This window comes from Temnothorax longispinosus, chromosome 2 (assembly GCF_030848805.1).
Source record: "Temnothorax longispinosus isolate EJ_2023e chromosome 2, Tlon_JGU_v1, whole genome shotgun sequence".
Classification (NCBI taxonomy): Eukaryota; Metazoa; Arthropoda; class Insecta; order Hymenoptera; family Formicidae; genus Temnothorax; species Temnothorax longispinosus.
This window is the reverse complement of record NC_092359.1, coordinates 7509631-7529225: the sequence shown is the minus strand read 5'-3', so window position 1 is coordinate 7529225 and position 19595 is coordinate 7509631. Positions and strand designations below refer to the sequence as shown.

Here is a 19595-nt window from a genome sequence, read left to right as displayed (position 1 = left end):
CATTTAAAATTCCTACTTTTCACGTCTTTTGAACGTGTTTATTATGACTTTGAGACAGAGAATGTTCTAGAAGCTTTATACATGTACCATCGATCTATATGAATAAAATGATTTATTTTGTGCAATAATTAATGCAATATAAATTTAAATGTTTCAAAAAAGGCTATTAAAGCTGTTATATATATGTAGATAAAGCCAATTATAATTTTGAAAGGAAAAATTTAACAAATTGGTATTTTTGTTAACTGTAGAAACGTAAAAAATACGTTTCTTAAATCATGGTTTCTAAAACATTTTTGTTTAAACGTTTCTTAATGGTTCTTTACGGCGGTTATGAAACTATATGTATACGTTCAAAAAACGTGTAATATATGAAACTAATATATGCTACCTGGAAAATCTTTAGGATAACTTTAATCACTCTCTTTCCGATTAATTTACTCGGTGATTAACTTATCGAGTAATATATATAGGGTCGATTTCACAGTCTCCGATTAACTTGATCCTCCGATTAAACTCTCTTTTTATCTCTCTTTAGTTCTAAGAATTAGAAAGAGATAAAACGTAATTTGGTTAATTTACATTGATAAAAATAAACATAAGGGGGAAAGTTAGAAGGAGATGAAGAGCGATCGAGTTTAATCGGAGACGGTGAAATCGGAAACCCCCACTGCCTGCATCATTTTGTTAACATGGATAGAATTACTAATTTTCTGTTCGAAAAAAAGGATTAGATTGAGGATAACGAATTATATAGTTCGAATTTCTGCTTCATGCAATTGCAATTCTACCGGTTGAATTAACAATCGGAGTTATTTGAAATTAAAATTCCTTAATTAGAATGCCTTCGGTATAATTGTAAAATAAACAGTTTTAAAAGTGTATTTGACCATCTATGGGCTACGATTTTATCATCGTACAAATCATACAAATTCGCATAACTTTTACTTTTGTTCTTAAGTTGCCGTGTATTTGATTGATGTAATTTTACACCCAAGTTTCTTTCGCATTCCTGCACGCAGCAGAATAAACTAAATAGAAAAAATATAATGAATATGCGGAATCCTACACGTGCAGCGCGGATAAGAAATTAATAAATATTAACCGAAATAATAAATATGCGATGACGTAAATATATTATAATCTTTACAAAGTAGTTGCGCGACGTCGTGGCCTGATTGATTATTCCGAGAAAGATTACAATAATTACGGCTTTATAATTATACAAGCTCATAAAGGAGAGATTTTCAGAAGCCAAACTGATCGACCCTATTTTTCGAATTTTTGAATTGTACGTACTAGAAAAATGTAATTAGCGTATAGCTTTATTAATATTTTTTTTCTTTTTATTCCATGGAGTCGACCAGTAGTCTGATTTCAAAGAGAATCGCATAATTATAAACGACATATCGTTTATAATAATTATATAATAATATGCATCGTTATCGTTCCCGGAGAACGTATGTACATTTAAGAAACGTCATTGCGATTTTTATCACGATCGGTAATTGAAGTGTCCCCTATACTCGGTTACCGCCGCATGATATAAACTCCGATCTTAAAAATTACTTTATCATCTACCAATTAAAAAGAAAAAGCGGAAGAGAGAGAATATATAAGGAGAACCGAGACGCGCCATTTCTTAAATATCGCGGGACAAAATCTTCCTCGCATTCCTCGCAATCAGCGTTAATCTGGAAACGCATGAATTCTTTCGTATTTGCGGCGCATAATTTTCATCGCTTTCCGCGCGCATCGACTTTTATCGGCGCGTTTTTACCGCACTTTTATTTGCGCTAAAAGCTGAAACTCGCGCGCGCGCGGCGAGGGACACTTGAGATTCTTGGGAATCGCGAGAGGATTAATTCTTTTTATTTTCCAATTGCGGACAATCCGAACGCGACGTGCAGAATCGCGCTCAAAGTGCTCGGACGCGGGGAGTTCCTCGCAATTTGGAAATTCGGCGAGGGCTTCGAACGCATATCGCGAAGTGCAGTGCACGCACGCGCGCGCGTGGATCCAGAATTCCAGATCCCAGCTCGCGTGCATTCCAGGCGCCTGGCCTGGCGCACGCGGGCGCGAAACGTCAAACGTCATCGCGCGGCGCGTGCACGGCAGGCAGCTCGCCTTTGAGGTTATGTTGGAGTATGTTTATCGCTTCGCGGACATACGCAAAAGTCGCGGTGAACGCGATAATGTGACCTTTGGCCGATCGGACGCACAGTTTATTTGCCCCGGTCGCACGGTGCAACGTCCCGCGCTGCACGCGCGTCGCGATGATTTATTTTCGATCCAACGCGCTGACGACCTGCTGGCGAGCTCGATGGTTTTATTGATAATGATAGACTGGTAGAACGTGGCGGAAAATTCGTCATGGCGAGCGCGAGGAGCGAGGTAAGCCCGAATTGATCGCGTCGCAAGTCGCAACCGATTTTTTTCGCATTCGCTCTTCGACGACGCAGGCGGACATAACCTCTCCTTGCGACTGATGTCTGTGAACTGTCTGTCAGATTAAATTACTTACACCAAAAAAAAATGATGTCTGTCAGCGCAGACACGATGACAGCAATGTGGAATTTTGACGAAGCATATCTTACATATTTTTAAGTTTCTAAAATGTATCTTACGGTTTTAACGACAATTTTCAAGTAATATAATTAATTTAATTTTAATCACATTAAATGTGATAATTACGATTTTTAACGGAATGCTTTTCATCCCGTTGTTCAAAGCAGTCTGAATGCTGAAAACAAGCGTGACATTCGACAGAATTATTGTAGTAATTACTGCTTTTGTTAACTGTAGTTTTCCTTTGTACAGGATAGAACCGTGCTAGAAGCGGAAACTATCTTTCTGTTAATGAAGAAGGGCTTTCCCATCTCTCGCAATGTGAGAGCTCAATGGCTGCTGGAGCATTTGGACTCTGTGATAAGTATACAATGCCCGAATATAAAGAATAAGGAGGAACCGGAGCTGGAAGTAGTATCGGTGCTGCCGAAGGATGAGCCTGTTGCGTGGTCTATAGATACCAGCCACCAATTCCTTTATAAAGTTGTTTCGACGACATCGATTGTATTCCTGGCGCACAAATATAGGATGGTCTTTAGCTTAGATTTAAGTCCGTCGCTTGCCACTGTTGTAAGTATTACGAAATCAATACTTTTGCTGTCAAATATTCTAACTTTTGTAGCGGCGTCAGTCAGGAAATAAAATTTTATGTCTCTTTAGGATGTACAAAGCGGTGAGATTGTCATTGATGAGGTGTATCTGGCGACGAAACGATGTCTTGAAGGTATAACTAGACCAGTAAGTATTATTTTCTCGATATGTTGCAGATGCATGTAAAATAGAAAGATTCTTAATTCACCGTATGTCCGTAGTTTACGATACCAGGCAGCAGGCGTGTGATGCAGCCTGAAATTTATGTGACTGTGATAGCTCATACGCCGTTCTTTACAAGCCCGGCGCAACAAGTACTAGTACAAGGATGGCTGATCACTGCGGATAACGTGAATTCTCTCACACAATACGTAGAGAAACAGTTGTACCTGTTAGAGGAGAGAGTAGCAACCGTCACAGCCATAGCTAATCAGCAATTAGAAAATTTAAGGGCAGAGAGTGAACGTTTGGTAGGGAGGCTTTTTGAGGAAAGTAGCAACTGCTTGAACAAAAATAATTGTAATATCTCCATAGTTTCGCCGGAAGCTAGTTTTGTAAATATGTTGAGATACGGGATGCTGGCTTTGACACTTTTACCTGAGCACAGCTGTGCACGTGAGTTCGCAATTTATGATATCATATTTAATCGATTATCTAATGTATGCTATGCAATAGTATTATGGAGAATACAGAGAAAGGAACATTTTTTCAGATATGGTAATAGTCACGGATGGTATCGTCGGAATTAAGAACGCTCACACGTTGGATTCCATTATACAGCAACTACGCGCAACGACGGTTGCGTGTAGTTTTTTACGCGTAGGCAGCGCATACGATCCACATTGCGCGGACGGTTTAGTGCCATATCAAGACCTGCTGTATTTTATCTCCGCGGCTACACTCGGTAGTTATATGTCCTTCAATTCATACGTGGTACGTAGACATCTGATCTATACCGCTGCGCCTGACTAGCAGCAACATTGATTGCAATGTAACTATTTTATCTATAGATACCTGTAGCAACATTGATTGCAATGTAACTATTTTATCTATAGATACCTGTACACGGAACAGATATAAATCTTTATCATAAGCATTTTTTGTGCTGGCAATTATATCGGGACGTATCGAACAACGATATATCGGGTCGTCATTGCTGGCGAACTGAAAATAATTGCTTCCATGAACCTAAAAGCGGTCAACTTTTGAAGAAAAAACAGATCGACGACAAAGTTACTTGTACATTAAGCAGTCTGCTGTGCTGTCGTCTAAGAGAAGGATACTTGATAAAAAGAGCCAATGTACGAGACGACATTCTTGAAATAAATTTCGTGCTATTATGGAAAACGAATGTTTTTTTGGAATATTTAGTAACGTGTCCATGGTCTTCAAAATCATTATCTCTATCCAACGTGATACAATATACCATTACCATAGAAGGTAGATTAAAGATAATAAATTATTACAGATGTTGAGAGTAACATAATAATAAACACGTCTATCCGTAGCCTGAACTAAAATTATCTTTTATTACAGCGCCATATGAATTTTTACACGACATTACATGCCTATCGAAAAAACCGTTAAACTCGCATTATCGTCAAGGTGTCATCTCTCGTTTCTGGACAGCATTAACATCATTAACCGAAAGCGACAATATGTTAGCGCACTTCAGCTGGTTTCCGGGATCTGGATGGACCTGGTACAGTGTACCAGACACCATCAGAAGCGGAATGCCTGTGTTTTACTTGTCATCTTATCCGTCGCCAAGTACAGTACAACTTAGGTATATTTATTTTCTTGTATAAACAATATCAATTAATACGATATGGCTATGACACATTTATTCAAGATAAATAGAAATTACAATTTAATATTTAATACAACTATGTATTATTATTTTATAGTGACGCCGCCTGCCCACAGTTTGGACAGATATGGCAACCGGTTGTCTCTCTGGATCCGCTTCAGTGGGCCCGTTGGATGCACACTCAAAGGATTACGTTAATTTTAGCCTACGACAGACCGTTGCCAAGACATCTTCACCAAGCGAATCAGAGCGGTCGTTTCCAGTGCGTTCAGAGCCGGCAAGCGGCGGCCGTATTATATGCTATGTTGAAAAATTGGGCGACTTTTGTGCTAGTCGAGAATCACACGTACGTCCAGTTCATATACAGAGAGGCGGAAAAGCCGCCGGTGTCATTCTCATTGATTCGCATTAATTGCAAAGCGCTCTGCGTCGTACTCAATATAGCGTTCGCCGGCGGCACCGAAGGTGTCGTCCGCCACAACGTAGTTGTAGATCTCGTTGACAGACTATCCAAGCTCACATTGCCAAATAGACCGACGGAGCAACGTGAGATTCCGTGTTGCACAATAATACATAAATCGCTCGAGCGAATTCTCGTAAGATACGAGCGTATACCGAACAATCTGAGTATGGTGGTATTTCCTGATGGAACTCAGCCAACCTGCACCAGGGTTGCGCTAGGACTACTAAGTGGTAGTCTAACAACTACCCTGTCCAGATATTTATACCACAATCGTTGGCTGTGGCACGTGAAGCGGCCGTTCGTTCAGACCATCCCGGGAATTACTTTGTCGAGATTAAATATTACTGCGATTGCGAGAATACTCTCTACAATTACGAAGTAAATATATTCGCATTGGCATGTTACGGATATTACAAGAATGGGGCAGTAAGATATTTGTTTTATTCATTCGCAGAATACGTCTAGGAGAGGGCTTTAATTTCGCGTATTCGGCAGCTGGCATCACAAACATGGTGTTAGAAGTGCAAATGCAGGGCTTCGGGAACGATGAGAATTCTTATCCGTGTATTATTCAGTACGTTTTGTTCCCACCACATGTTGTGCCGAACGCAGCATTAGAACGCGACAGCGGTACCGAAGATGACACGGAAGAAGGTAGCGATATTTATCGATTGAATAAGAGGATTATTTGTACGACAAACGGATGATTTTACATGTCAGGTATCGCCGAGGCGGAAGTATGGACTGAAGATTCCGAAGGGTACAGCGATTTTCAAATTGTCACGGAGGTTTGGGTCGAACCCCAATGTGGCTACGTACAAATGCCTACACAGTCGATTGCTATGTATATGCATCCTCTGCAGTATCATCAATTACCAGATGCAGTAAGTACAGACATGACATTAATAAAAATTTCAGTCTTGCGTGTGTATGTGTGTGTGTATGTTGAGTCATCAATAAATAATAGTTTTATTCGATCAGTATACCTACTTATTAATGTCTTTCCGAACGTAGATATTAGAGACGTATATAATATCTTCATGATCCATTTGATACAAATTAATCAGTCATAAAAAATGTCTATATATATATATTTCTAGTCTACCCATTTCAATAAAGTTCTACGGTAACACATCTATGAGCTTGCTTAAATTGATAAGACGCGGTTAATTCCTTGAACGTCTTGAGAATGATAAGCTATCTTTATTTGATACTTCTGGCGATATACGTGCAATATATATACGTAATTTATATAGTGGTGGAAATATTAAAAATTGCAATATTAATCATTGATAAAAAAAATTACATGTTATCACGTAATCTCTGACGATATCCACAATCGTAAATAATATTCTAAGAAAATTCTGATAGCGTGCATATTTGTTTTACTTGATTGTTGCAACAGGAAAATAGCTATTTGGCAATCTTCAAAATCACTTATTGAAATTCATATTAAATATCACGTATGATTGGTAATATGACTGATTAATACATATCTCGGTAACTCTATCTTGATTTTACGAGTTTCTGAAACCGACGATCACTTTCCGACATTAACTCCTATCCTTCTTATCTTGAACTAACTTGATAATGCGCGTGGTAACACAAAAATTATTCTGATGTACAGTCGTCTAAAGTGCTTTATTTTGCTGGGCACTGAATCTATCTAATAGTAAATATCGCCCAGCGATAGCGGATTATTTAATCTACTTCGTTTCTAGCTTGAATTGTCATGTTTTATAGCACATATTTGACATATGTGTATTTCATATACGCCATACGCCCATCCGCGTTCTCGAAGTTTCGGCGGAAACGTGTTCTCTCTCTCTCTCTCTTTCTCCCTCTCTCTCTCCTATCTTGCCTAATTCCTATCTTTTACAAAAATAGAAGCGTCTAAAAGAATTTTTATTTGCTTAACGATTGCTTAGTTCATTCGTTTCCATTTCGTAACGTCTATACGAATAGTCGGAATAGTTTATACTACAGGTCATACTATTTCTCAAAAAATGTAGAATATTGTGTAATTTTTATATCTATTTAGAAGTGGATTATTGAAAACAGATGAAATATGCACGTATGATTATCAAACAAACGGCTCTAAAGAGATAAAAGAGAAATTAAATTAATAATTTAACTGAAATCAGTGCAGTAATAGAACGCGATTCGCGTAAATATCTTAACTTCATGGCATAGCATGTAATGTAGCTTTATCTTAAATCTTATCTTTCTTCCAATTCTGATAGAGATGCTTATAAAATCCATGTATGCACTGTCATTTGACGATGAAGGATGATAAGGATAAAGATACTTATACTTTCTATCGTCGCAATACGATTTGATTGCAACTTTTTCCACGCATGAATTCAAAAGAAAAGGGAGATTTAACGTTTTATGCTAATTTTTGTAATTTTTTTATGTAATTATATTAATTTTTGTAATTTTTTTAAGTTATTTTTCTCGATTCGTCTACTTTTAGCATTAAGATTTATTAAAAATTAAATAATGCGCGCATTTTGACATAAATAATGTTATCGATAGATGACGAAACAGCTGTTTAAAGTACGGTTTATTAATTTATATTATTGAATCTTTTGGAAATTACCATAGATTAATTATTTTAATTCTTATAAATCTCAGCAGAGAAACGGGAAATCACTATTTTTATAGATGTGCTCGATAATTGAAATTTGTAACATATTTTTGTGTAATACGAATATAATTCTAGCATAAGTTCACGTTAACTAGATAACTGTTATCTGGTTCACTCGTTACCTGGAGAACGTTGCTAATCAGGAGACCAAACTTCAAAATACGCCGACACTGATACATTATATTATATTTTATTCTTATAAATAATATATTCTAGTTGATTAATGATTTTATTCTTTCAACAGAATTCTTAAAAAAAAGCGTAGTCTTTACTTGTTAACCAACTCGAGAATGCGTAAATATGTGTCCTCAGCACATTCATTGACTTTGCAAATTATGTGCGCTTTAACGTTCGCATTATAATTAATTGGGTCGAATTGAAATTAAAATGAACGCCAACGCTCGTTTTACGAATTGAATTTAACGTTGCGTAAAAGGCGCGGCTCTGAATTTCGAAGTTCTCATAGATCTTTTCGACGGATCTAATAAGGGTCATGCCCGATAATCGTGTACGGGAAAGGACCTCGCGCGTGGATAGGCCTTTTCCGATTATCTTTCCCCATCGGAACTGGAAGTCGAAGCTAACGGTGGAACAGTGTCAGTCATCAGAAGTCGTTATCGTCACATCACGAATAACGCAAACATTTATCTAAGCGCGTTTCACACAAGGACGCATCCGCTTAGGCAAGTGTAATTCCTCTACATAATTTTCTTTTTTCTATCTTTAATTCATATCGTCTCTCCTGTTGAAAGGAGAATGAAACTCGAATACGATGATCACCCTATTATTACGCCTGGACTTTTTTCACATGCGTCTCTCAGGAAGGTGCGCGACGAGGAGAAGCGCTTTGTAATCTCGAAAGGCGCAAAGTCTCATTTTTGGCTCGCGTTTCCGGCCCGTGAAACCGAGAACGGCCTGTGAAATGGAGAATGGGGAACGTAAAAGTGTCTATCGCTACATGTCGTTATCGTTATCGGGGTGTGGCTTCGATATCGATGAGGGTCCTCGGAACGAGGTTTTCCTATCAGTCGGCTCAGGTATATATAGGGCCCAATACGCGCCCTGCGCTCACTAGTGATCGGATTATCTTTTTCGTGCAATTTTACAACGCCGCACACCGTCCGGTTACCTCTGCATAATACTCTACGTGCTCCCGAAGTCTCTTATCACCGAATCCCAAGTGACGACTCTTTTTTTATCACGTTTCGCGCGCGGATTGGAAGTGATCATGGTTTCCGTCATGCGGCCAAGTCGTAGCATGGTCTTCGCGCGACGTCGTCCTTGAGCCCACGGGCTCGATCGTCCAGGTTCGATGACGAATTTATGTAGTCCTCTCCCGAGAAGATGACCCGACTGGATTTCCGCTTGCCTGTGCGCCCGCGAAGAACCTCGCGGGAATAAAGTCTTTGTCTCGTTATCATCAGGTGACTCCGCACGAGATTAAGACCAGAGAACATAGTCGACCGCCTCTGGGATAGGCACGCGAATCGCATCTTCTATCGTCGTCCGCCTCCGCTCTTCGTGTTCTCTTCGAAATCCTCGTATTCGCGTGACTCTCAGTTGGAAGTGAGGATCTAGGCAGTGAGCGACCAGTAGGTCTTGATAACTTGTCAGATCTAACTCTTCCAGCTCAGGGTTGCGCGGCTTGACGTCGTCTCGCAGTCGTAGCCCAAAGTGTTGTTCCTCCTGGTGAAATCTTTCACGCCCCAAAATCGATCATCCCCGAGATGCGTTGGTGGATAGCGGGTGTCACGGTTCAAGTGGAGAAGTGGTCTCTGCGCTTTGTATTAAAGTGAGATTCAACTCCTCCAACTTATTCCTGATCCCCCGTGATCGTCGGAATCGACATTTGATCCTGTGCAATTGCGACCTGGTCACCTGCTTGAGGATACTTATCTACGCGAACTTCAATATGATTATCTGTTAATCGCTGAGCGACTGAGTGCTGTTGGCAGATGGATTATAATTAGTTCACGAATTTTGTTTCTCGTGTAATTGTACTTGATTGTTAATACTTAAGTATGTGTGCTCGATAAATTTAAGATCCAAAAATTATTATGATGAGTTTTATATTTTTTATTTGCACTAGGTTTTAAGACGCGTGTAAAAAATATTATAGTTATGATGCCATTCCTTCTCCTCTTATATTTATACTTCCTATATTCCTTTATAAATATATAAATATAAATATATATTTTGTTATTATATGTAGAGAGAGAAAGAGAGAGAGAGAGAGAGAGAGAGAGAGAGAGAGAGAGAGAGAGAGAGAGAGAGAGTGGGGGGAGGGGAAAGAAGTGTTAATAATGTATAATAATTATTATACATCCAGCACAAAAGTTTTTCAGAATGTTTATTTATACACACAAGTTTATTTGTATTTATATCGCATGTAATTATTAAAATTGTTTTTGTAAATCCTATGTACTATCACTTTTGTCCTATTAGATTGCCCGAATAGACGAGGAATGTATTAACGCTCTATTGACCTTAGAATACTTGAGCCTCTTGTGCCAAGTAACACCGGCGGAAAAAGATACCGAGATTGTGTTCGGACAAGCACACCAAGGAGTTAAATATCACGGTGCTGTGGGCACGTCTACGGATCGTATCTCAGAATGTCCAAACCCAACCGAGCCCTTCGAACCGACGCCGATCATCGACGAGAGGATACATTCCATGTACTTCTCGTTTGATACTCTGAGCATTTTATCAAAATGTCAGCAGGCGGAACTCTTGTTCTCGATGTTCGCCGATGGTTAGGGACTTATTTTTTTTAACAATGAATAGAAAAAGGATACAAAAATAAGTAATTGATCTTATTTTATTAGATTCCGTACATATCGATGAAGATAGGGATAGTGCAAATAGGATTTTTATGGGAAACTTCCTGGAACATATGAAACAATTGCACAATAAAGAACTACTGCTTACGTCAGCAGAATCACAAAGGTTCACTAAAATGCTTCTTAACAGACCACGCGAGAATATTCCACCGTTACCGTTCTTTATACAAAAAGGTACTATAGATATATATTAGACTCTTTAATTATCATACTACGAAATTAATAAATACTTCACGTTATTATTTGCATTTCTTTGTATTTTTTTTATGAAGATATAATATTCCACAGTTTTTTTAAATGATTCTATATTGTATAACGTTTATTTTAGAGAAAAATTGTAGAGATGACACGTCAGACATTTATCCGAGGTGGAAGTGTTTTGTCAAAGGAATTAGCACGACACATGTCATTATCACAATATTACCAGCAACTGAAAAAGATGTCCGCCTGATAATGTACACAGGTGATAACTGCACAAGTAACAATTCCGAGAAGAATTGCGATTCTGATATTTTCGATCTCGATATGAACGAAAAGGTATCGTCTCCAACAATGTGTGCAGAGAATGTACCTGACTTTGTGACATTGGAACGCAGAGAGTCAAAAATTTCTAGTCAATCTACCACTGCAAATAGCACATCGAAAGCTAATGTAGACCATAATTTTGATAATGTTGACAATGAGGGCAGCCTTGTTATACCTGTATACGTGTATGATTGTTCGCTAGCATTATTAATTGATGCGCTGGTCGGTCAATTGCAAACACCTCAGAATAAAGATATCTATCAGGATCATACCTTTAAGATCGGAGAGCAAATTTCCGAAGATTTCATCAGTCTCAAATCGGAAAGTAACACAAAGCCTTCATCTCCAGAACCAAAGAGCGAAGATTCTGACAATATTTCTAGCGGTAGGCAATACATATTTTTGAGATAATAACGTTAATGATGTAAAAAAATTAATATTTTAAAGAATAATCATTGACATTTTCTTACTACGCTATTAAAATTGATGTTAGCAATTAAATGTTTTTAACAAGATTGATTTTTTTATGGTAGATCAACGAAGTTTGATGGAGCATTGCAAGTTGTTGAGCTTAGCACATTGTCATTGCTACGTGGTCGCGGTTTATAAGTCACTTGCACTGCAACAGTCATTAAGCTACGAAGATATGGAGGCTGCTGTGGCACAATGCGAAGAAAATCTGATAGAGATTAATATTACAAATTACTTACGATCGGTGTGCAGACATTTGAGCATGTTGGCAGAAGGCGATCTACTGAATCAATTAAAAATCTCCGCGTGCAACGATGTTAAACCATTACATAGTTTGATAAAAACTAAATTTAAAAGGATTATGGCAGTCGCATTTAGGCCTGTACCTGCGCATCCAGAATTTTATTACTGTTTACCATCGTGGATGTCAGAAAAGATGGTTCGCATCTTTGTGTATACTGTGTATACTTTGTATTATTATAATAATGATAATTCGTTATTTTACAAAGATCATGTTATTTTTAGGAAGTGGTATCACAAAGAACAGATAGCGATGACGAGTTAGATGAATTCACATGTCACTCTGAAATGCCGGCTTCAAAAACAGATTCTCCTAACCAAGGTAAATAATCAAAATATATTTCATTATATGTCCCAAAGATATAAATTTTGATTATATTATATAATACCTATTAAATACATTTATATATTATTGCTTGCCAGTAAGTCAAGCTGTCAATATTACATGGCCGGTCACAAATCTTCATAACAACGAGAAGCTGTCCCATTCCAACTCAAAAGATTCGCTTATCAGCGATTTTGATGAGGAAAACACGTGGAACATGAAAGATCAACCGCTCTTCTTACATTTGAGCTCTTCGATTCGTTTCCGCTCTGAGCTTTCCAGTATACCTGTTAAATTGATGCCTACTTGCTTTACCGAGATTGTCCAAAGGATTAATGACGGCAAGGAAAGAAATCTTACTGAATTAAGTTTGGAGGATCTGAAAGTTACTTTGGATATCATATGTTTGAACCTTCCAAAAGAAGTGTTGGAAGTGTCATTGGAACGTTATCCTGCATTGAGGACGACGTCTTACTGCAGCGCTTCGACGTTCGGTAGCATGCCGAGCGGTAGCAGTCCGGGTGCAAATGCGAAGACTGAATCGATGCAGGAAAGAATGCCGCAACTGCCTCAGCATCATGCGGTAATCAGCTTAAGGGATGAGATTGAGTGGCTATTACGAGACGAAACTGCAACGGCACTTCTGGATCATCCTTCACCAAATGCTGACACATTAAAGTTTATAGCACAGCACGTATCGGAATCCACCGACAGATCCAGTTGCTCGATGGATAAAGTACCTTTACATTTTGTTTTCCCATCTGAAAGCAGCTCGCCCAAATTTTTGAAGGAATTGAAAAATCTTGAGATTGACAAGTACTGCATTTGCCAAGAAGCCGATTTATTTTACTTCGTTAAGAAACCGGAAATAATAGTACCTGATATAGAACCAGACACATTACACATAGACGTAGAAGAACAGCCATTAAAGGATGGTAAATAATCTTATATTATTTGCAATTTATTGAACAATTATAATACAAAGTATGTCTTTTTTAAGAAGACATTAACAATATACCATCCCTTAAAAAATTATACTAGATATTCCGAAATTATACTAAAATTATACTAAATATTTCAAACAATATTCATCTTTCTAGAGATTTTTATTTATTAAAATTTAATTACAGACGAAAGCATTGAAAATGTGGAGCAAGAAGAAATTCCTGCTACTACAATTCAAATAAACGGGCAAGATTCTGGAGATGCTCCAGGTTATTATTCTGAGATATCAAGTATAGCTGAAGGGAAACACGGGACGGATGACGGATATGAAGGCGATAGCAGTAATTCCGAGGATGATTATCAGTGGTTGATAGAACTTGATAAACGCAGAGATAGTTTACCCAATTTCTGGCTAATTATGAGTGTTGAAGGTAGTCATGTTAATGTCTATTTTCACTGCAGGTTGGTAAATAAAAAGTTTGTTGCTTTATTCGTGCAGCAACAGTTGCATACGTATAATAAGCAAGAAAAAAATTTGTAACATCACGATTTTATTATATAGATTTTTGGAACTTTCTTCGCCAGAAGTGGATAGTTATTCGCAAATACAGAAAATGCTGCTTGTTCAAATCAAAGCTATATGCCGGCGAGTGAATCAATATTTACTTTTACAAAATCTTCACGATACTCGCATATGCGATCGACTGTTGGAACCAGAATCCACTGAAGATTATAATGCTTGGAGAGAAACTGGCAGTGAATTGGGAAATCCTTTTCAGAATCACAATTCTTCAACTTCAAATGTTACACCAGGCATGTTCAGATGCCCTGTCATTTGGGAAGAACCCTTCAATTTACATCCCCGCTTAAAAACCGGGCCTGGAAGATCCGGGTTATCGAGAGGGATCAAAGCGTTGCACGGCGTACTTAACAGACTCTCAGTTAATAATCGAAATAATATGTTCGTATACCAAGAGAATAACGAGAATGTATTTTACCTGCGGCTTCACGAGCAGACGAACGATATTAAACCTTTGCAGAATAAATTGTCCGAGAGCGATGAGAAATTAGTTGTCTCGCGAAGCAACAGCGTAGCATCCTTATCGCAGGCTAAGAGCACCGGCCTGGTGAACGATCATGCGCTAGCGAACGACACAAGACCTAGAGTTCGCTCGTTTGGCGAAAAAGAATCTGATATCTTGAATAGAACTGGCGATTCGATTATCCTGATGGTACATGGGATATCGGAAGCTGGTCCGGAAGTCAAACGAGATTTAGTGCAGGTATTGCAAAATCGTCTCGATGACGCGGTACTGGAAGTACTATCTGTAATGTTGGCACGTAATCCAATGTGCAAGCTGACACCGGCGGACGTGCACTTCATACAAAAACCATACAAGTCTCCCGAGTGTATAGTGCAACTATCGGTGCAATCACACTGCTTACGGTATATGGATGCCTTAGGATATTACTTGAGACAAAATATACTACAATTCTTGTACATGCCAAAATATACGGATCTCGGAGCTCACTATCATTTTCAGGATTACACTCCGTTAGATGGTACTAGAAAGAGAGTATCCGAATCCGATATTTTCTTATACAACCAGAGTCACTCGAGTGGTAGCAAAGGTATAGCTTGTATCGCGTTAGCGATCACCGATGGCAAAGGAGAACCCCCAGCGTATCCGAATGGTTCGAACGAGTCGAGTTTTCCTAAGTTGTTAAGGGTCGAGAATTTCGAGAGCATCGTATCAACCAACGTTTACGACCATAAAAGTGATTCTAAACCAAACGCGCAGATGTTGATTGAATTTCGAATCTGGAAGCAAGGCAGAGTCAACTTGGAATCCTTAATTCTGAAATTGTCATCCGCGGTGAAACATGGTACTTGGGACTTAGTCACGGAATATAATCTTCTAGCGACTCCTTTGACGGAGCCAGCTATTAATCCTTCAGCGGTTGGAGAAACTGCAACGGAAAACAAAGAAGTCCAAACACCTGTAAAGACGTCACAAGTTTCCAACAATTTAACGATTAATCAGTACGAGCTCGGCGAGAAAGGAAAATTGAATGAGATTTATCATACTACACTGGCACGCTGGTTTCAGTTTGCACTAGAAATGGGTGTCCCTGCCGTGAAAAAGCACGAAGTGATCATTCACCACAGACATGCGATTCCCGTGATCGTGAGAGAATTGCAGAATCTCATACGTAGTCAAGATCCAGACACGTCCAGTAAAGTTTTCGTTTTGCAAGATCGACAACCGTTCCTAAATCAATTTGTTGTTTCGCATAAAGCTGGATCTGCACCTAAGTGGTCTGACAGCATCCGGAACAGTTCCGATCAATCGTTAGCGGAAAATACGGATCAAGAAAGCGCAAATTCACCCGTGTACGTGCCGCACGAGTTTAATAAAGATGAGCAAACTACTTACATCAAGTGCATTTTAGTCGCAAGAAATTTTCATCAATGGAAGGCATCTTTGAGTAAAGAAATAGATCCGGAACTGCTTGCTCCTAAGGGTCAGTTAAGTTTAACAAATCGTTAAATTAAGTCTCACATATCTATCTCATTATTAATTCTTTTATATTTGATGTTACAGATCAAAAGCAATTGCAAAAATTTAATCCCCTGATATCAGAATCGAATTTTGTGCCTAGACAAAGGATATTGTTAGCTGAAGTACTGAGTGACAACGTTAGTGTTCATTATATGGCACATAGTTATAAAACATTCACGCGAATCATATTGAATATTTAAATTTTATATTATATTTTTAGATAATTATTTATATGTATAACTGGTCCAAGGAAAAATCCGAAAAATTGATCAAACAAACGACAAGCTTAGGTACATGGCTTTCCTCTAGATCGAGTCTATTTACCAGCATAATTATGCAAAAGTTGGGTATATTTCATCACAAGCTCACTCGGGAACCTCAGCAGAGAGAGCACGGTTCTCAATATTACCAAATCAACGATATGGAAAGTCTAGCGAAATTTCCTGGCCATTCAAATCAAGATAAAGACTGGACGCGATCGAGCAACCGAGCGCCGTCGATGAAGAACAACGCGTTTTCGTGGCTTCAAGTGGTCGGGCAGGCAATGCGCGATGCGAAACCGAGCGCTCCGCATCCTCATAACACGACGGATGCGATTGTAAAGGCTGCCTACGACTTGCAGGATCTACGGCATCGAGACAAGAGGATCAAAGGTAACGGTTGATCACCAAACTTGCGTGTACCGCAATGATTACTGTAATATAACGTGAATGTATCTTTGTAGAGGATCTGGAGAAGTTGTATGCAATGTGGCAGAGCCGCACGTCCAACATACCGATATCGCTGAATGCTTTGAACACATTCAAGCAACATTCTCGTTTGATACACTTCTGCCACACACCCCTCCTCTTTTTACCGGCCTGGCGTTTGCAGTCTGCCGCTACGAGGGATCATTCATTGACACCGCCGCAGCCGTCTCACTTCGGGTTGAACGGCAACGTGCATGAATCGTCTCAAGTAGCTCAGTCGAAACAGGAAGCGATTACGAACGCGATTATGATAAAATGGCATCAAGAGCTCTGCAAGTCAATGCTGTCCGAATATAAACAGTATCTGCAGATTCTGGGCTTCAATCCAATCCAAGTGGAGTCACCACATAAAACGTTTGTTCGAATTCTGCATTATTAGATTTTGATGTAGTAAACATGCATATTTCTATATGTGCATTGCGTTTTTTTTTTATAGGGACGAGGAGCACGCGCAGCAGCAGTATTACTATCTCAAGAAGTCCATGCTGGGCGGTATTTTGTTGTTCGAAGTTCACCTGTCACAGCCGTTCTTCTGCGTAAAGTTACATATTATTGAATGCAATCGCTTGCAGACGAAGACGAGTAGCGGTATGATGAACCAAGTAAGATAAATTCGAATTGTGTATTGTGTATATACTATATATGTATGGGAGAGTTTACGAATGGATTTGTTACAGTTTGTACTAAGCTTCGTGGATGTTTGCGACAAGATTCAAATCAACATGCATCTGCATTCGTTCACGTATGATTTTCACTTGCGTTGTATTCACTCTTACATCGCTGGAACTGGATTGTGGTCTTTGCAACAAGGTTACCACCTCACTCACTTTATGGATGACTTCATCAAATATTACAGCAAGGCGCCGAATTATGCCAGAAATCTAATATACAGCGGTAAGCTTCAAGAACACATCTCGATGGTTCGAATCGCGTTCGTTTACTTCGTAATATGGTGTACATTTGACATTGTTGTTTCAGACGTGATAACAATACGCGATATAGCGATACCTGCACGTACGTTGTACTCCTATTTACTTTCACACGAGAAAGTGTACGGCATGCGTGTGTTCGTGATGTCCGGCGAGCTCCAGGAATCTCATGATAATGAATATGTCTTAATTAAATTGCAAAGTACTCCTTCAGTCAGTTATTGCGACGCTCACGATACAAAGTGCACGGACGACTTCGACGTAGCGCTAATCGTGTCGCGCATGGAACAGTCACCGCAAATCGAGAGGACTGAAATCACTTTGAAATATTATCTGATGTTGACAAGCAAGAGGGAATTATATCCAAAAAGGGAAGTAGAGAACAACAAACTAGGCAAATTTAGGACCGTGTACAGCGTTGGAAAGCCCGCCAACAGCTCGTATACGGAGAGCCCGGTGGAATCCAGTTCCGTCTCGCCTACACCGTCGTTTGTGAGAGGCAATTTCAGGACGGAGCTATCAAGTACCGATCAGCAGGAGAAGAGTCTCGATTTCTCGTGCGATGTGACTGCTAAAGATGCCGATGTTAAAACAGCGAGCTATAATGTTCAAAACAGTTCGGCGCCAACGCCTCCACCAGTTCCAAACTCCCCTCTAACGCAAAACTCTAACATCCCAAGTGCAGTCTCAAACGCGTCGTCTTCATCGTCGCCGCATTTAGTGCAAATTCGCCAGGAATCGGTGAATTATCTGGGCTACTACTCGTCGCACGAACAGCTCATGCAACAGATGATTATGGCCCAGGCGAAAGCTGCGCGTCAGCACATAACGAACATGGTGGAGCGCGGCGCATTGCAGTGTCGGACGCATTTACTTTGGGACAAATTATTGGAGAACAAGACCTCGATGACGTACACCGAGTTCAGGGAGCTCTGCTCGTTAGCCCACATCGAACCCCTTGTAAATCTGGACCCTAGACTCGGTCCTCTTGTTAATCAGCCAGTTTCGTGGTATCAAGCATTGTCCAAGGTGTTGCAAAATAAATATCAAGAGCACCACAAGCAATTTATTACCTCTGACGGGAATATCACTCATCATCTCATACTGCATCCGACTCTCCTTCAAGCGTTCATGATGTTGACCATTGATATGCACACATCGAGAGGAGTGAGTAGAACGCGAATGCGAGATTTGAAATGTAAAACAAAGTCGTCACAAAAAAAATTAAAATTAACATTTGTTTTAGGATTTATGCGCCGTTTATCGGAAGTCCACAGAGATTAACGTGCCGATTAACATGGAAGACGTCTATGCCCTAGTCGAAGGTTTCGTCGACGCTTGTTGCTTCCACTTGTGGATGGGCCTTTGCAGCCAGTGATAACATTCCGGACGTACAATGCAATGGCATATTGCTCGTGAAAATTTTGACGTACTTACAAAAATTGTTATGTGCAGTGTTATGTAACGAATTATCTCCTGAACACGAAAATCAGTGCTCTGATTGCTAATATGGATTATTACACTTATACAACTTTGTAAATATGAAATATATATTTTCATGTTACATACATTAATTCTCATGTAGTTAATCGAACAATAATTTATTCGGTAATACATAAAGTTAAGCTATCTTTTAAAGGGAGACTAAAAGTTGTAATATTACGCAGGATTATCGATACTTGTCTACTCAGGAAACTCGGAAGTTAGCAATTAAGGACTCTGTGCAATAACAAAAGAATGCAACTTTTTTTTTATATAAGAAATACAACATTTACTTTATTCTGCGATCCCTAATCAATAATTCCCTAACAATTTCGTAAGGAGTTCCGAAACTAACTAATAACGGTGCCTGTGCGATGTTT

The 19595-nt window shown here is 39.2% G+C and overlaps 1 protein-coding gene across 2 annotated transcripts; it reads left to right on the top strand.

Annotated features, from left to right (window-relative positions):
- The first annotated feature begins 1716 nt into the window (after positions 1 to 1716).
- LOC139808268 (KICSTOR complex protein SZT2) lies at positions 1717 to 19307 on the top strand. Of its 2 annotated transcripts, XM_071770057.1 has the most exons (25): positions 1723 to 2394; positions 2821 to 3138; positions 3229 to 3306; positions 3381 to 3774; positions 3872 to 4092; positions 4215 to 4599; positions 4696 to 4945; positions 5067 to 5810; positions 5887 to 6086; positions 6153 to 6316; positions 10528 to 10837; positions 10911 to 11099; positions 11254 to 11835; positions 11984 to 12360; positions 12447 to 12543; positions 12645 to 13481; positions 13677 to 13953; positions 14054 to 16017; positions 16098 to 16192; positions 16276 to 16708; positions 16780 to 17158; positions 17241 to 17406; positions 17482 to 17698; positions 17783 to 18900; positions 18980 to 19307. In XM_071770057.1, exons 1-25 carry the CDS (start codon positions 2374 to 2376, stop codon positions 19109 to 19111), a joined length of 9948 nt encoding a protein of 3315 aa, XP_071626158.1. In that variant the 5' UTR covers positions 1723 to 2373; the 3' UTR covers positions 19112 to 19307. The 2 variants fall into 2 exon arrangements, with proteins under 2 accessions (XP_071626157.1, XP_071626158.1); XM_071770056.1 differs by having other exon boundaries at positions 1717 to 2394; positions 17482 to 18900.
- The last annotated feature ends 288 nt before the right edge of the window (positions 19308 to 19595 follow it).

Excerpts from the sequence above, each read along its gene's own strand:
- LOC139808268 (XM_071770056.1), top strand. The coding sequence starts at position 2,374 with ATGGCGAGCGCGAGGAGCGAG. Across the intron at positions 12,544-12,644 it reads AACAGATTCTCCTAACCAAG|TAAGTCAAGCTGTCAATATT; the intron begins GTAAATAATCAA and ends ATTGCTTGCCAG. Across the intron at positions 17,159-17,240 it reads GTGGAGTCACCACATAAAAC|GGACGAGGAGCACGCGCAGC; the intron begins GTTTGTTCGAAT and ends TTTTTTTTATAG.